This window comes from Salarias fasciatus, chromosome 18 (assembly GCF_902148845.1).
Source record: "Salarias fasciatus chromosome 18, fSalaFa1.1, whole genome shotgun sequence".
NCBI lineage: Eukaryota > Metazoa > Chordata > Actinopteri > Blenniiformes > Blenniidae > Salarias > Salarias fasciatus.
Window position 1 is genome coordinate 30,976,098 of NC_043762.1, and position 19,127 is coordinate 30,995,224.

The 19,127-nt window shown below is 47.5% G+C and overlaps 1 protein-coding gene across 1 annotated transcript in view; it reads left to right on the forward strand.

The window, feature by feature from the left end:
• The first annotated feature begins 17,822 nt into the window (after positions 1-17,822).
• Positions 17,823-19,127, forward strand: part of LOC115406151 (tyrosine-protein kinase Yes-like) — a 6,092-nt gene continuing 4,787 nt past the window's right edge. Inside the window, exon 1 of the mRNA XM_030116054.1 lies at positions 17,823-17,844. Within this exon, the coding sequence (XP_029971914.1) occupies positions 17,823-17,844 (22 nt within the window). The remainder of the gene's footprint in view (positions 17,845-19,127) is intronic.

A 19,127-nucleotide genomic window follows, 5' to 3' on the forward strand; every position in this document is an offset into this window, starting at 1 on the left:
GGGTGGAAAGTAACAAATTACTTTACTTGCGTTCCTGTAATTGAGTAGCTTTTTTGTGTACTTATACTTTTTAAAAAGTGTAATTTTACTTTTACTTCAGTACAGTTTCTTTTAAGTATTGTACTGCGGTACATTTTACATCACAAACGTTACAACAAACACAGTGCACCCCTGGCTCCTGTGCGCAGGCATGTTGAGGTAAGTCGTGTTTCTCGTTTTCTTTCCATCAAGCTAACTAATGCTGTTATTCGGCTGGCTAACCAAGTTCGCTTTGCCAACCTGACGTGATCAGTGTTCCAGGTCCCACAGCAAACATCCTACAGCTGCTTCCCCCCGTGGTCTGGACAGTCCAGGCAGGATTCGGCAGCTTTTTAACTCTTTTATCGCCTCCTGATAAATGCAAATGTGTAAGCTAGTTATTTAGCGTCTGTCTTAACCTAGTAATCCTACAGCAGGGAAAGCAGAGTCATTCATGATGCCATCTTTTCATAAACGGACACTTTCTTCCCTCCGTTTTCCAAAATAACTGCTCACACTCCAGCAGACGGTGTGGATGGAGGCACTGATTCTGAAGCCAGTCTCCATTTTTCTCTGCTGACATGCAAACGCCAAACCACAGGGTTTTCTTTTCAAGCCTCCACTTTTAATGTCAGAGTGGGAGCCCTAAATCTTTTCCATTAGCATCCTCAAAACAGATGAACAAATCACAATTGTTTGTTTTATCTGTTCTTTCATTAGATCGTTATTTGAACCAAACCAAGACACACTGTGTGAATACATCCATCATTTAAGATCACAGTTTCTCTTGTTTATTATGTACCTCATACTTCATATGTTTTTGTGACCAAATTTTGCATTCTGATGCACAAATGCATTAGCTGTAGAAACATATCTATGAGTATAATAAATAAAATGCTGAGTATTTAATAAAGGTAGTGATTTACATAGTAATGAAAATATCTGTATATGTATGTTTTCAGAGGAGACATCCATCAGAGCTGAAGGCCTTTGGTGACGGTGTGGCAACACGGAACCAACACTGGGGCCTCCAGGAATGCTGCCGAACAACCTGAACTGGACGGCAGGACGGCATGACGGCAGGACGGCAGACGTGGACCGCAGGCAGCAGTGGACACACTTGTCATGAGCTTCATGTGTGTTGGGCTCATCCAGCTTCAGTGGCAGAGCGAGTATCTCTTCAGACAGTTCATGTATGTAACTGAATTTGCTTCACTACCTGTAAATAAAACAGTTTAATTGATATGTGTACGCATGTCCTCGTTTCCTTTTTGCACAACACAGTAGAGGCAGAAAACACCTGTTGTTAAAAAGTAACTTTTTACTTTTACTCAAGTACATTTTAAATCATTTACTTTTACTCGAGTAGATTTTTTGACAGGTAACTTTACTTGTACTTAAGTAAAATCACATCAGAGTAACAGTACTTGTACTTGAGTATAATATTTTTGTACTCTTCCCACCTGAGTGATAATCCGAATAATTCCCCCCAGAATGAAAAAGACTGGACTGGTTATGTCACTGTGCCACTGGGCGCCACGGTCTCCTGCTCCGCCCAGTCCGCCCGCTCCAATGGAGGCTCCGCCCACGAATTCAGCTGAGAGCTGGAGTCACGGCTCTGTCTGGAGATCCACAGGCTGGAGGGTCCAGAGAGAAGGCCCCGCTGGCGGGGGGACAGCCTGACAGCCTGCAGACCAAGCAGCTGCTGGCGGTGGTGCATTTGCTGCATCTGTACAGATCGTGATAAAACCATTGTCAATGTCTTCACCATTAATTAAAGAGCGTCTCCTTCAGCTGAGACTGGATCTGCAGACGGATCAATAAAACACAAGGCGTCTTCCTCCCTGATGATTCGATGGGGAAAGCACCAGAAAAAAATCATGTAGAAATTGAAATATATTAGAAATTATTTGTTTTTTCATACCTTATTTTTTAACCAATATATGAAAAACAAAATTACAGAGAACACAACGGGCGAGAACACTGCTTAGCCACAGAGGTACCAATTTGTCCATTTTGCTTCTGTTTTGCTCTGTTGATCGAATGTTTTTTATTTAAACTTTATTAAATTAGAAGTTATTTTGATTTTAATGTAAAGATAAAAAACATTATTTGTACACTTTAATTTGCATAAAAACACAAATGAGTTTTTAATTTGGGAGAATTGACTTTAAAAATTAATACTAAAACATGAATGTTGGTGGAGCAGCACATATTTACAGCTGACGTCACACACCCGGCCTCGCAATGCACGCCGGGTAGTCGCCGCCATGTTGGAGTGAAAACAAACATTCAGGCGCATGATCCTCTTTCACTATTCTAGAGGATTATGAAGTTAGTTTTGGTCAGAGGAGTGTGAATGGATTGAAAATGACCACAAAACGGTAAGGACATAAACATGTTGTGCTTGGTGTGAACGGCTCTGAGGTTTGGTGAAGAAGTGTGAGAAACATGATCTGAGCTGCTGCTGTGAGATGTGGGGCTGGGATGTGGTTTGTTTTGCCGCTGACGGGAGGCAGTCGGCTCAGAGAAGATTCTGCCTGCTGTCTCTTAAAGTGTAGATTTTCTAGTTTAATATGAGACCCAGCATGTTGCAGTGGAGCAGACGGATCTTGAGCTGTGCGGCGTGTTGTGTCAGTCGGGGGGGGGGGCAAATTGTTGCATCTGGATTTTAAAGTTGTTATAAAACAGATACTTGGTGGTCACTTTTTCAGGGTTGGGAGGGTTACTTTCAAATTGTAATCCGGTACAATTACAAGTTACTTGTCAAAAAATGGAATCAGTAACTTACTGTAATTACTTCAGTTAAACAGTAGCATACCAGATTACTTGCAGTTACTTTTAGATGACTTCACCAGCAAACATAAAAACTAAAGACAAATACCATGTGTCATCCTCACAGTGTATTGACAACTCTACACAGTAAACACTAAACGCTCTGAACTCTGCTGAGCTCTGTGTTCAGCCCATGGATTGTAAATATAATGGACAGAGCTTTCGTGACATCCCCACAGCGTTCCCAACCGCCGTCCTGAGAACTCCAGTGAGTCCAGCGGGACGTCTCCACATTAAACGTTTGAGACCGGATGTAAATGTGATTGGTCCAGCCCGTCACGTGACCGTACCACGTGGACAGAGGAGGTGCTGTGATAGGGCGATTTATGCTGAACTTTAACTCATTTTTAAACGGAGGACGATGTAGCTGTAGTGGAGACAGCCCTAACGCCCCTGACGGAGGCCGACGTGGCTGTGGTGGAGATGGCCCAAACGCCCCTGACGGAGGCCGACGAGGCTGTGGTGGAGATGGCCCGAACGCCCCTGACGGAGGCCGACGTGGCTGTGGTGGAGATGGCCCGAACGCCCCTGACGGAGGCCGACGGGGCTGTGGTGGAGATGGCCCTAAGGCCCCTGACGGAAGCCAACGTGGCTGTGGTGGAGATGGCCCGAATGCCCCTGACGGAGGCCGACGAGGCTGTGGTGGAGATGGCCCTAAGGCCCCTGACGGAAGCCGACGTGGCTGTGGTGGCGGCAGCCCGGACGCAGCTTATGGAAGCATCAGCTGAGCTGCAGGTTACCGTCCTCAGAGACCGGGTCCCTCTCGGAGAAGCTAAGAGGCTAGCCTTCCCAATCGAGCACCGACACCTGAGAAGGGCCAGAGACTGGATGGGAGAGCTAGCTGACTGGAGTGTCGCTTCTGCCAGAGTCGAAGCTTGAGGCAGGTGGAAGGTAAGCCTTCGAAGGAAGATAACTATCCCTTTTAACAGGCAGAAATTAACGACATGAAGAGATGGTGACATAAAGCCAGAAAACCAAGATTCACCTAAAGGGGTAGGCAATAGATTGTGGCAATGCTGGATAATTAACTTACATGCACAATCACGTGATCTCTTGTATACCCTAGCCGACCTGCAGACTGATTCTTGTCAGGGACAGGGATAGTTTTTATTTGCATATTCAAATGCCAGTTGGCAGAACTTGAATAGATTGAGAACATGCAACTGGTCAGCAAGCTGTTTCAAGTGTTTGGTAAGATCCTCCTCCATCTCATCAGTGAATCTTGTCTGTGCCTCAGCTCCTGCACCCCAGGCCACTGATTTCACTTCAGCTCTCTCCTTTTTCATAGCGAATCTTGAGAGGCTTGACTTATATTGCTATCCTCAAGGAATTATTTCCTGCCTCAGTGTCTACCTTCTGCCTCTCCTCAAGGGATGCTATGCCCCAGGTCATCTTTCTGGTGTATTTGTCAGGGAGATCCCAGCCACTGATGCAATAGTTTGGTTTATATGCATGCTTTTATTTTCTGCTTATTTATTGTAGTTTTTTGAAGTGTGGTTTGAGACCTTTTTATTGGGTTTTATGTGTTTTGCATGGTGTGAACTGGAGTAACGATGCATGCTGTGGACAGGAGATAATTGACTGGACACACCCCCCTTCCCTACAAGTCCCGATTGGGTAATTCAGCCACGGCGCGCAGCTTAAAGGGAGGTTTGGACAGGTGTGGAGGGAGAGACAATAGAGGACGCACGGGGCAGTGTGCGGGGACGCGGAGGACGGAAGAAGGAACGCCCGAAACAGCAGCCGCGGTGCCAAGGAGCGGAGGCTGGCCACGGAGGAGTTGCATCGGACGGAGCAGCCCGTGAGAGATCCGAGGGGGGCGCGGCCGGCGACGGGACGCGAGGAGAGGTTCTGTCAACGCTCGGTGAAAGATAAGTTCAAGGAACGTGAACGCTGAGAGCGCCGTGCGCGTGTGGTTCACCCCGACTCTGTAGAAAAGATTTGAGGGTGCTCTCCTCTCCTCCTCTCCCCCAGCAGCTCCACGCTCCGCGTCCAGGGAGCTACGCCGACCCGGAAGTGCAGCAGGTTGGAAGCGGACGAATCGCGGAACAGGAACAGCCCCACGTGACCCTCCGAGGCCGTCTGACTGGACAATCTTGTTTTACTTTTTAGACTTATTTCTTTTAATTCTTTTTTCTTAAAGACTGTTATATCTGTTTGTATTCTTCCCCTTTTAAAGACTTATCTTTTTTCTTTTATTTTGCTTGTGGCTGTTATCTTTAGAGAATAAATTTCTCTGAAACTACGCTGTAGTTCTCTTTCAACAGTGGAATCATTTTTAAGCTGGTGTTCCTTAGATGCACCCTTGTGTATCACACCTCACATTACATATTTTCCTGGCTTTATGGCTTCTCTACAATGGCCATAACATAAAAAAAATAAAGAAAATATAATGTAAGAATTCTGCCACTGGTTCTTATTTTGGAAAAAAGGGCAAGTCATTTCAGTCGGTGTCATGTTCCTTCACCAGGATCCTGAAATGGTGCCACAGTAGTTTCAGTTGGAACTGACTGACGTTCAGTGTGACACCGTCTTCATTAAAAGTTCAACTCTCTTTAACTAGAGGTAGTGCTGAGGTAGTGTCTCGGTATCGAGACCGGTCTCGAGACCACTTTTTTAAAATCTCGGTCTCGTCTTGCACTTGACCACAGTTTTACTCGGTCTCGTTTCGGTCTCGGGCACAGAGGACTCGGGATTTTACTGCGAGACTAGCCGAGACTGTGGCTACGAAAGCGCTGAACTGCCTGTCAACCGTCTTCAGCAACAGCTTTGTTGTGATTGGATACAAAACTTCCTGCTTTGAATGTAACCAATAAATTGACATTTTTAATTTGGATTTTTTTTAACGGGCTGTGACCCGTCTCTCCACCCCGCCCCTCTTCACACACGTGCCAGTAAATGTGGGAGACGAAGAAGGAGTCTACTTCGGAAAGATGTCGGCCAACTCCACTATCATAAAGTTTGGTTTTTGTAACCACAAAGAATTCATTTGCTGATCAACTGCAAAATGAAAACACAGCGCTGTATGCAAATTCTGTATCACAGCGCTCACCGAGGCGGCTGGGACCACGTCAAACTTTTATCGCCATTTGGAAAGGAAACATAAGGGAAGGTAAGCTAACTCTGCATGGCAATTGAGCAAGACGAATATATATATATATATATATATATATATATATATATATATATATATATATATATACACATATATATATATACACATATATATTTCTGTCTGTAAATATGGAAAAGGTATTTGGTGGTATTTTAAGTTAACCTGACACGCCAGATGGACAGTTTCATGTTCGCCACGGAAATATTACACAAGTCCATCTGGGTAGCTGCTCTTCCGATTTGATTTCAGAGGCGGGACCCGGGGCGATTGGACGACCGTTCTGATTGACACGCGACACACTCACCACAGACCAATCCGCATCAAGCCACGGTGTGACGTAGCTTATGTGCGCTGCTCCTGAGAAGCAGTAGACGTCGTTTCCTGACAAAAAGACTTGAAGTGATGTTCTGTGCTGCTCTTTCAAAGAAGAAATTGCTTCGCTTTCTTATAAAACTGCAGATATTGCCGTGTCCACGGAGATCGCTTCACATGCCGCCATTGTTTTCAAACTTTTGGGTGCTTCCCGCTGTCGTTACGTCTTCTCGTCACTTCCGCTCCTCCCGCAGCTCCCGCCTCTTTCCCCTGATTGGGCCGGTGAAATTTTAACAGCGTGAAACTATCGGTCTATGTGTGACAGTTCGTGGCTACAGGTGAACGTTGCTCCAATTCACTGACACTTCGATACACCACAGTTGCCAGTCAGGTGGATTATGGGACATTTATTGCACAGTCACCAGTCCTCTTTCTGCAACACAGCACATGGCACAGCAATGGTTTGTGATTAGCAGCACGCAGTCTCGGGACAATCACAATGGCGTCGTTGTCCTCTGTGCAACCCAAAATTACAAAATAAAACACACAATCTTTTTATAAAACACAGGCATGAATGAAACATGGAAACAAAACAAACTGAGTCCATAAACTATGTGTGACCGTATAGTGTACATTTTGGTTACAAAAACAGGCCTATCTTCTTCTTATTCCAATAAATGACATGGGAAATTTTCCTGATATTGACCAGGAATCAAGTGAAGAACTATCAGTGAGCTTTTCTACTGAAGAAATAGAACTCAGATCATATACACAGTAAAACTTCTGCAAAGTAACACAACATAATACCAACTTTCAAAGTACATGACATACATAAACACATTACCTACACAGCACATGGCACAGCAATGGTTTGTGATTAGCAGCACGCAGTCTCGGGACAATCTGATCAACATATGAAACACGAGTTAGCATCTGAGCTAGTTTAGCATTTAATAACAATCTCTAGAAAACGTTCTACAACAGAACAACCCACAACATGGCAAAGTGTCAGCACAAAACAGTCAGGAACCCAATACACAGCAGAGCATAACATCATACAGTCCGAAACACTTTAAAACTTTATAATTATCCCGGACCATGCTAAACGACGTCTTACCACAATGGCGTCGTCGTCCTCTGTGCAGCTGACACAACAACCGCTGCGCCACTAGATGGCAGTGTTACCTGTGCGGTAACAGGTGCATCAGTCCTGTGACGGTCTTCCTCCTGCCCCACCGCAGCCGACACAACCACTCCTGCAGTGCTGGTGGACGGCCACTCCGATGAAGGGCAAGTCACAGGGAACCGGGAGAGGGCGTCTGCGTTGGTGTTCTCCCTCCCAGCACGGTACTTGACCTTGAAGTTAAACGGGGCTAACTGGGCCACCCAGCGCTGTTCCACTGCACCCAACTTTGCAGACTGTAAGTGAGAAACAGGGTTGTTGTCCGTATATACAATGAATTCCGCTCCCGTCAGGTAATCTTTAAACTTCTCTGCAATTCTCAGGCTCCGGCTGGCATTAGGAATCACTCGCTCCTTACCTTCCTGGACCTGAGCCAACACTGCTCCCAACCCTTGATGGCTGGCATCTGTGTACAGGACAAAGGGCTTGGAGAAGTCGGCATAGGCCAAAACAGGGGCGTCTGTCAACACATTCTTCAGGCTGTCAAAGGCAACTTGGGCCTCGGGAGACCAACGTAAGGGGCGGGAACTGAGGCGTTTATCATTCGGAATACCAACCAAGAGAGAGTTCAGAGGCCGTGCAAGTTTGGCAAACCCAGGGACAAAACGTCTATAATACCCGGCCAATCCTAAAAAGGCCTTCAGTTCTTTGGCTGTGGTGGGGACTGGCCAGTCAACCACAGCGGACACTTTCTCCGGATCTGGAATCACTCCCCTCTGGTCTACCACATGCCCCAAAAACTTCACTTGTTGGTGGAGTAACTTACACTTCTCAGGCCGAAGCTTCAGGCCATGCCTCCACAAACACTCAAATACTTCCTCCAGATGTTTAAGGTGGGTGGTAAAATCAGGAGAATACACAATAATGTCATCCAAGTAGACAAGCAGAGAGTCTGTAATCTGACCACTGAGGCACTGCTGCATCAAATGCTGAAACGTGGCGGGTGCGTTGCAAAGGCCAAAGGACATGCGCTGAAACTCAAGTAGACCTATTGGGGTTATAAAGGCAGTTTTCTCACGGTCCTTTGGGTCCACCTCCATTTGCCAGTAGCCGCTTGCGAGGTCCAGTGTGGAGAACCACTCTGCCTGGGTCATCGAGGTCAGGGTCTCCTCAATCCTAGGAAGTGGGAAAGCATCTTTATGAGTAACAGCGTTCAGCTTCCTATAATCAACACAAAACCTCCAGCTGCCGTCTTTCTTCTTCACCATCACAATAGGTGCTGCCCAGGGGCTGGAACTTTCAGCAATTATGCCTTTTTGCAACATACCTGCCAGGAGAGATCACGATTTACCACTCTGTTACACAGCAGCTCACAGTTCAAGGACAAGTTTGAGGCCACGTTTGACACCAGTCAGACTGTTCCATGGATACAAAAAACCTCTGAAAACGGTCTGAAAGTAAAGGTTACAGAAGAAGCAGAAGTATTACTTTTATTTTGTATTTCTATACAACATGATTACATAAACAGTGTGTGCGAGCAGGTGTGTGTGTTGAAATGAGCTGTCTCCTGGCCTGATCATCGCCGATCCACCTGCTGACGTATGAACAGAGACGTGTGCTTCTTCCTGTTTTCCCACGGAGGCAGGATTGACTCGCACGTCTTCATGGATGTCTGTGCTCAATAAACAACTTTTTACCAAACGCGACTGTTGACATGAAGGAAATTAAATCAAAGCAGGGTATTGCTTTGACTCCAACACACTGTCAATCAGATCAAATTGAACTCTTTAATTGACAGGAGGTCTTTTCTTTGTGCATATTTGATGCAGTGCCCCTGCAAAGCACTGTGTACTTAAGGCTTCGTTGTGTGTGTTCTACTGCAGCTGCGTTCATCTTGGAGTTGGATACAGAGGTTTATGTACTCATTTATTGTTGAGATCTGAAGCTCTATGGTAAAATGCTGGTGATGCTAAAGCCATTCCTATATTATCAACCTGGCAACATTTTCAGTTTGTGGGACTTTTATTCTCCACTGTCCTGTGCTGCATACTGTATGTACTGATATGACTGATATGATTTCCTAGTAGTAAATTGTACATGGCTTATTGTTAATTTAAACTTAAAGGTGTAATACAACATTTTGATTTCCGGGTGGATCACCTAAATAACTGGTGGGTCTGTTTGTCAATCATTCTGACGAGCTGCTTTCGTAAGGCGGTTCTCCGTGCTTGCGCCCAATCAGCTTCTCCCTTTTGCGCATTCAGAGTGTTTATGTAGCCGGTGAGCTTCTGAGCTAGTACTGACCGATGGCGAGTCTGACATAATGAAACTGTAGCTGTTTCGGAAAAAAAAAGCTTTATTTATGAGCGAGGCGGATCGCAGAAACTGTACAGAGCCGTGCACGCCGGAGAAGAGGAGATCGCGCTCGTACACTTCCGCGTTTTCTGGGAGAAGCAGGAGAGCCGGGCGGATGGTCTGGAGCATGGCGTTGTTCAAAAAGTGAGTAACAGACGTGGGGCTTCGTCTTTTCGAGAAAATGTTGTATTATACCTTTAACATTGAATAAAATGGTTAGGTAAAATTTAGCATTGTCTCGGTCTCAATCTGTCTGGTCTCGGTCTTGACACGGTCTCGACCCCTCAAAGCCTTGGTCTTGTCTCGGTCTCGACACACTGTGGTCTCGGCCATGTCTTGGTCTCGGTTTAGGTGGTCTCGACTACAACACTAACTAGAGGAGTTCTACTTCAACCCTCCTGACTGTCAGATGGCAGTGCTGCTTGCATTTCACATACAGCCAAGTACAGCTTGAAGATGACTGAAGTAGCCGATCCAGTATCAAACTGTGTTGCTGGAAGCCTTGCGACCATGTTGTTTGAAGAAGCGCAGGTTCACCCTCCAAAGGCAGTGATGGCAGTTACCCCCGTTGATCGCCTTTGTTCTAAGGTGGGTAGGCACCGCTGTGGCATCTCCTCTGGTCGAAGAATTCACTCCATCAGCATCTGATGAGCTGCCACCTCAGCCATGCAGGCCTCCATCAGCGGTGTCTGGGCTGCCGCCACCACAGCCACGTCGGCCTCCGTCAGGGGCATTAGGGCCGTCTCCACCACAGCCACGTCGGCCTCCGTCAGGGCATTAGGGCCGTCTCCACCACAGCCACGTCGGCCTCCATCAGGGGCATTAGGGCCATCTCCACCACAGCCACGTCGGCCTCCGTCAGGGCATTAGGGCCGTCTCCACCACAGCCACGTCAGCCTCCGTCAGGGGCATTAGGGCCATCTCCACCACAGCCACGTCGGCCTCCGTCAGGGCATTAGGGCCGTCTCCACCACAGCCACGTCGGCCTCCGTCAGGGGCCTTAGGGCCGTCTCCACCACAGCCACGTCGGCCTCCGTCAGGGCATTAGGGCCGTCTCCACCACAGCCACGTCGGCCTCCGTCAGGGCATTAGGGCCGTCTCCACCACAGCTACGTCGGCCTCCGTCAGGGCATTAGGGCCGTCTCCATCACAGCTACGTCGGCCTCCGTCAGGGGCATTAGGGCCGTCTCCACCACAGCTACGTCGGCCTCCGTCAGGGGCATTGGGGCCATCTCCACCACAGCCACGTCGGCCTCCGTCAGGGGCATTAGGGCCATCTCCACCACAGCCACGTCGGCCTCCGTCAGGGCATTAGGGCCGTCTCCACCACAGCCACGTCGGCCTCCATAAGGGCATTAGGGCCATCTCCACCACAGCCACGTCGGCCTCCATCAGGGGCATTAGGGCCGTCTCCACCACAGCCACGTCGGCCTCCATCAGGGCATTAGGGCCGTCTCCACCACAGCCACGTTGGCCTCCATCAGGGCATTAGGGCCGTCTCCACCACAGCCACGTCGGCCTCCATCAGGGCATTAGGGCCATCTCCACCACAGCCACGTCGGCCTCCGTCAGGGGCATTAGGGCCGTCTCCACCACAGCCACGTTGGCCTCCATAAGGGCATTAGGGCCGTCTCCACCACAGCCACGTCGGCCTCCGTCAGGGGCATTAGGGCCGTCTCCACCACAGCCACGTTGGCCTCCATAAGGGCATTAGGGCTGTCTCCACCACAGCCACGTCGGCCTCCGTCAGGGCATTGGGGCCGTCTCCACCACAGCCACGTCGGCCTCCGTCAGGGCATTAGGGCCGTCTCCACCACAGCCACGTCGGCCTCCGTCAGGGGCATTAGGGCTGTCTCCACCACAGCCACGTCGGCCTCCGTCAGGGGCATTAGGGCCGTCTCCACCACAGCCACGTCGGCCTCCGTCAGGGGCATTAGGGCCGTCTCCACCACAGCCACGTCGGCCTCCGTCAGGGCATTAGGGCCATCTCCACCACAGCCACGTTGGCCTCCATAAGGGCATTAGGGCCGTCTCCACCACAGCCACGTCGGCCTCCGTCAGGGGCATTAGGGCCATCTCCACCACAGCCACGTCGGCCTCCGTCAGCTGCATCTGTGGAGCTGTCGCCGCTTCTGCTTTTGCCTCCAAGGCGCCTGTCCGCTACTTCTCAACCGCATCTTGAGCACTGCTCATCCAAGGGGTCTCTGAATGATGATGAGAGTAGCCCTCCCCGCCCTCCACTCCGAGGGGGCCCCTTGTTTTTGTTTAGCTTTTAACCCATAACCAATGGTGTCAGTCAAGACCTGAAGTCTTCAAAGATAATGTCTGTCAGGACTCTTCCAGGACGGTGTCTGTCAGGACCTGGAATCTTCTAGGACAGTCTTGGTCACTACCTGGATTCTCCCAGGATGGTGCCAGTCAGTATCTGGACTCTTCTGGGACAGTCTCCGTCAAGACCCAGATTCTTCTAGGAAAGTTTCCGTCAGCACCAAAACCCTTCCAGGATGGTGTCAGTCAGGACATACAGGACTGTCTCAGAAAATTAGAATATTGTGATAAAGTTCTTTATTTTCTGAAATGCAATTAAAAAAACAAAAATGTCATACATTCTGGATTCATTACAAATCAACTGAGATATTTCAAGCCTTTTATTATTTTAATATTGCTGATTATGGCTTACAGCTTAAGAAAACTCAAAAATCCTATCTCAAAATATTAGAATATTTCCTCAGACCAAGTAAAAAAAAAAACAAAATTATAACAGCAAAACAAAATCAAACATTTGAAAATGTCCATTAATGCACTCAGTACTTGGTTGGGAATCCTTTTGCACAAATTACTGCATCAAATCGGCGTGGCATGGAGGCAGTCAGCCTGTGGCATTGCTGAGGTGTTATGGATGCCCAGGATGCTTCAATAGCGGCCTTTAGCTCATTTGCATTGTTGGGTCTGGTGTCTTTCAGCTTCTTCTTGACAAAACCCCACAAATTCTCAATGGGGTTCAGGTCAGGGGAATTGGCAGGCCGATGGAGGACAGTCATGCCATGGTCAGTACACCAGTTACTGGTGGTTTTGGCACTGTGGGCAGGTGCCAGATCATGCTGGGAAATGAAATCATCATCTCCATAGAGCTGTTCAGCAGAAGGAAGCATGTCGTGCTCTAGAATCTCTTGGTACACAGCTGCATTTACTCTGGACTTGATGAGACACAGTGGACCAACACCAGCAGCTGACATGGCTCCAAACCATCGCTGACTGTGGGAACTTCACTCTGGATTTCAAGCAACTTGGATTTTGCTCCTCTCCAGCCTTTCTCCAGACTCTGGCGCCTTGACTTCCAAATGAAATACAAAACTTGCTTTGGTCTGAAAAGAGGACTTTGGACCACTCTTCAACTGTCCAGTGCTTCTTTTCCACAGCCCAGGTCAGACGCTTTCTCCGTTGTCTTGAGTCCAGAAGTGGCTTGACCATGGGAATACGGCTATTGTAGCCCATTTCCCGGACACGTCTGTGAACAGCGGCTTTGATACCTGGACTCCAGCTTCAGTCCACTGTCTCTGAAGCTCCCCCAAATTCTGGAAGCAGCTCTTCTTCACAACGCTGTTCAGCCTGCGGTCATCTCTCTTGGCTGTGCAGCGTTTCCTGCCACATTTCTCCCTTCCAACAGACTTTTTGTGAATGTGCTTTGAAACTGCACTCTGTGAACAGCCTGCTCTTTGAGAAATGTCTTTTTGTGTCTTACCCTCCTGATGGAGGGTGTCAATGATGGTCCTCTGGACAGCAGTCAGATCAGCAGTCTTCCCCATACTTGTGATTTAGTTTACTGAACCAAGCTGAGTGTTTTTCAAGGCTCAGGAAACACTTGCAGGTGTTTCGAGTCATTTAGACGATTCAAGTGATTAGTTAAATAGCCTACTAGTATACTTTTTCATGATATTCTAATATTTTGAGATAGGATTTTTGAGTTTTCTTAAGCTGTAAGCCATAATCAGCAATATTAAAATAATAAAAAGGCTTGAAATATCTCAGTTGATTTGTAATGAATCCAGAATGTATGACATTTTTGTTTTTTTAATTGCATTTCAGAAAATAAAGAACTTTATCACAATATTCTAATTTTCTGAGACAGTCCTGTAGATTCTTCCAGAACAATTTCTGTGAGGACCCGGACTCTTCTAGGAAGGTGTTGTTCAGTAGACAGACTCTTAAAAACAGCGACTGTAAGGTCCCGGACTCAGGAAAGACAGTGTCAGTCAGGACCCAGACTCTTCCGGGGGTGCCAAGAAACACCCTCTGATGAGTGCTCTGTTCTGGAGACAGCCAGGCCTGCAGCCACAGTGCCAGGACACTCCAGGACGGAAGACTCCTCGTCTCCCACAGCTTCCAACTCCAAAGTCACTGAAGACGCAACACGTCAGTCCACTAAACCTTTTCACCCGTGCCTCTTCAAATATTTCACATTTAATAAACAGATTGAACTGGACTTTCATGGTCTGTGTGGTCTCCTCTAAATAGGAGTCTCCTCCCCTCTCCCACAGGCACTGAGCATCTTCTGTCCTGATTTAGTGTCAAGTGCCACCAAGCAGCAGGTTCGTTTGTTGATCATTCATGTTAGAAAGTGGGTGTGTGAAGGGCAGGACATGAGCTGACTTGACCAGTAACCTTCCAGCTGGGCGGCAATTTTTAAAGGGAACAGTAATTTAGACTGTTTTTTGGCACAAACCAAGTTCAGCTTTTGGGTGTGCCAACACTTATTTTTTTTATGAATGAGGCCCCTGGACTGTAACAAGAATGTACACCTTCGCTCTGCACACTGTTGCTCACTGTGAGCAGGCAGATGTGAGGTGCATGTGGTTTGCTGAAGCTGCCCTCCGGGTGCGCCACTTCCTCTCACGTTGGAATTCCTTCAGTCATTGTGTTTCTCCGAATCCTGCAGAGTACATGCAGAGTGCATGCAGTTAGGGTGCAGAGCTGAAGCTGGACTCTCACGCGCAGCTTCTCTACAACCTGCCAAATTTCTCAAGAAGTGTGTTTTCTTCCTCATGTTATTGGAGCTGCTCGTTTTCACCAAAGATTCTTTTCTTTAAAACTACGCCGGAGGAGGTGGGCTGCTTGGATGGAGTTCTCACTTTGATGTTATTTCAGTAACCTTTCACAACAAAGCGGAGGATCCTTTGGAGTGCACAGCAGGAGCTTTCTTACAGATGCTAAAGCGATGTTGTGAGTGTGATCTCAACGGTCCAGACCACTAAAGCAAAATGAAAGGTACGGTCCGTCACAGACGTGATGTATTCCCCTGTTTGCAGTCAGCAGCCTTCCTCGGGCTTTGTCTCTGCCACTTCTCTGCTCCGTGTCTGAACAGGAGGAATGTGAGCTCAGGTCTTACATCTGGTTTCAATTAAGACGTCTGTTTGGGAATGTTTTGCATTTGTCCTCTGCTGCTCATCTAATACAAGTCTCTGCTATTTGACCGTTCCACTAGCGCAACGTACTTAAAGAACATGACTAACATCATGATCTCTATTGTTCTCTTTAGTTTGTTTGTTTGTTTGTTTGTTTGTTTTGGTGGGGAGTATCAGATCTAAAAAAAATGAAATATTGTTTTATCATTGAGAACACTAACTTAACTAGCAGCTGCATTGATTTGAAATGTTTTAATTTGATGAAGTGCAGCTCCTCTGCTGTCCAACAGGTGGGGCTGCAGCACTCTTAACACTTCTGCTTCCCACAGTCCGCTGAGGGCGATTTTAGTCACTTTCAGTAAATTAATTTGCTCTTTTTAAACTTCCCTCTTGTCATTCATGCACTCTGTAGTGAAGGATCCCGGTCGGTCCGGCATTGAGACATCCAGCTGAGGAAGCACTGAGTCACACTCAATCTGCACTCAATGAAAAGCTTTATTGTGGTAGAGCTCCACCCACATGGTGCCCAAACCATAAATCCAGCCGTTTGGCGCCTCCAGCTCACAGCACACCAAGTAGAAAGTCCTTGAAAGTTATGACTCATGTCAGCAAGTTGCTTAAAGCTCACGACTTTAGGAGAAATGTTTGCATAGACTTTTCTTTCAGGACTCTCATGACCGTCCAGCCGAAGCCTGCTCGCTACTCCCATTTGAGAACCAGTGGTGCTGAGTTGTGATTCTAAGTGGGAATATCCAGGCTTTACATTATACCAGTATGTCTGGTATGGGGATTTTATATTTAACATGCATGAATACAATTCTGGTGTCTCACAAACTCCAAGCAAACTTGCACCATAAGTACAGTAGAGTTTCTTGGAGTTGTTCATATGAAAACTTGTTCAGGATCATTGTCAGATACGAGGGGGTACCGGAAAGAAACCAGACTGTGTTTATAAAACTAAAACAAGAATGGTTTCAGATTCTTGGTTGTTCGATCTCGCTACAGCATGTTCTTGTGCAGATCTCTGCAAAGTATCGTCTCACAAAGTTCCACAGGGAAAGCACACACAGCGCCGACGTCAACACAGCGGGACCCCCTTTGGAAAAGCACAAAATGGCGGAAATATCACTAAAAGCGATCAGCGCGCAAGCATCAGATTCTGTTTTCTGCTGGGAAACCAGTGTCAGAAACACTCAGCATGGTCCAGGAGGCGTATAAAGACGGTGCCCTGGGAGAACACAGGTTTCTGAATGGGATGGGGCTTTAAAAGGGGAGAAATGTCCACTGAAGACCAGCCCCGCTCCGGACGACCTGCATCCTCAGGCACGCAGGAGAAGATCCGCGAGGTGGAAGTCGTGGTCCTGGCTGACGGGCGAAGGACGATCGGGGAGGTGTCCACCTTGACGGGGGTTCCGTGGAGTTCCTGTCAGGAGATCCTGTCCCAGGATTTGGGCTTGGGCGGGTCGCAGCGCGTCCTCGCTCCGGAGCAGAGGGCGGGCCGGCGTGGATGTGTGCCAGGAAATCCTCCAGCACATTGAAGAGGATCCTGGGCTGCTGGGCAGAGTCATCTCGGCGGATGAGACCTGGCGTCACGCCTACGATCCCGAGACAAAGCAGCGGTCGAGCCAGCGGCGACACCCGGACTCCCCTTGGCTGGAAACAGCGCGCCAGTCCCGGTCGGCGGTAAAAGCCATGCTGATCTGCTGTTTGGATGAGAAAGGGGTCGTCCACAGCGAGTCTGAGCCGCCTGGCAGTCTGTTCACCAGGACCACTACATCCAGGTCCTGAGGGGCTCCGAGGAGCAGTGAGGCAGAAGCGTCCGGAGCTTTGGCGGGATGGCGAGTGGTGGCTGAACCACGATAACGCGCCGGCGCACCGGGCCCTGCGCGGAATGCAGCTCCTGGAGAAAAACGGGATGACCCTGCTGCCTCATCCGCCCTATTCGCCGGACTTAGCACCGTGGTGACTTTTTCCTTTTCCCAAGAATGAAAAAAGAGCTGAAGGGGCGGAGATTTGAGGACGCTGAGGAGGTAAAAAAAAAAATCGAAAGACGCACTGAACGGGATCAATACGCACGAGTTTTCAAACGCCTTAGAAAGCTGGAAGACACGGATGCAGCGGTGGATTCAAACCAGCGGGGATTACTGTGAAGGAGACAGCTTTGAATAACTGTTACAATGAAACAAATGAAACGTTATGACCAGTGTCCGGTTGTTTTCGGTTCTCCCTCGTACCTGCATCATTTCGAGGTAATGTCTCTTTCTATGCTCTGTGCAGGGACATGTTAGGTTGTTATTTTCTAAATATCAGCATCTAGATTAAGGCTTTCTGTCTGTGTTCTTTCTCCAGACGACTTCACAGATGAAGAGGAGGTGCAGTCCTTTGGCTATAAAAGGTTTGGTAAGTATCTGTTTCCTGCTGTGACCTTCTTCTTCTATACACTGTTTTACTTGGCTGAAGCCAGTTCACACTTATCCTGGAGCCAGAAGGAAGCCACAGCTCACCTCCCAGAAACCAGCCTGGTGGTGGTGGTGCGGTGCATTAGGAGGGGAGCCTACAGTCAGCACCGTCAGCATCAGTCTGTTTCATCCACACAGACCTGCAGAACAGAGGTTCTTTTACCACCATAACCTCAATCCCTGTTCGAGCCTCTGCTGGCAGGATGCCGGTGACTGACCCACAAGGTGTGGACGTCTGCTTGTGAAGCTCAAGAAATATTCAAAAAACTGTGGTTGTTGCACAGGAACATACTTTGGACAGGAAGCTGTGAGGAACAAAGGTTTTACGTGTTTCCCAGATTTTATATGGATTTTTACTTTGGAAGTTTTGATGGCTACGATTAGTTAATCTGCTCCAATAGTTGTAACTGAGTGTTGCTTCTTTGAAGTACATAAAAATAATGCTGATTGTTTCAATATTCGGTAGCTAATTTAAAAATTAGCTGTCTTTTCAGGCCTGAGTATGCTAACTACTGTGAAATTCTACACTAGGGAATGCCTTCCTGATTCTGTTTTTATTTAAACCAGTAAAAGTTTGTTCTCTGTTAGAAAGCACATGAGAGAAACATCCTGTTTGTGGTGTTCGTCTTGAGGTCCTGAACTCGTATTTCTCATTTCTGTCTTCTTCTCATGCACCATTACGCCCCAGCAGTGCACATTCAGTGACGACTGAGCTGTTCTTCTGACCTGACACTTCCCCTCTCTGGGATATCAGCGCTGATGATGGAAAACATGATTTCATTTGTTGAGAAACAAACAACCTCCTTTCACGTCATATGCCAACAGTGTACATTGTTGGAGTTTGACTGGATTGTTGTATTTCTGCAGCCTCAATCATCAGTGGATGATCTTCTGTTAATGATTGAACATTTACAGTATCTGACAATTACACATTTTCAAACAACCCACACATTGCTAATGTGGTGAAAAATATTAAAGATGTCTGAATATCAAATATAAGACTGATGAAGCTCGTGCTCATAACTCAGACTCCAGTGCTTACACTGCTGTTTGAAGATTTACTGCTAAGTTCCAACACCGTGGTGATTGAGTGGTGTGCAGCTGCTCCTGTGAGCAAAGCTGTGCAGTTGGAGGTTCTTTGCAGAGTTTTGCTACGCAGTGAGGAGTGGCAGTGTGTCAGTCATGTAGACGTGTGACTGCAGTGAGAAGCATTAAAGGTGATTACACAAGTGTTGTGTCTCCTGGATTCCAGCCCTGTTTGTTGGCAGATGTTGCCATTATTCATTGGTTTGGAATCTCCGGAGCCTGATGACTTCTGAAATCTCCAGATTTTCACTTTGTCAAAATGTCTTGTTTTGGTGAAGAGAAGCGGTTGTGTGGAAAGACGTTACTTCAATCAATCAATCAATTTATTTTTGTATAGCCCAGTATCACAACCACAGTTGCCTCAGAGGCTTCAAGATGTTACATTGGTCGGTAAAAGTAAAAACAGTGAATAAGCATAATGG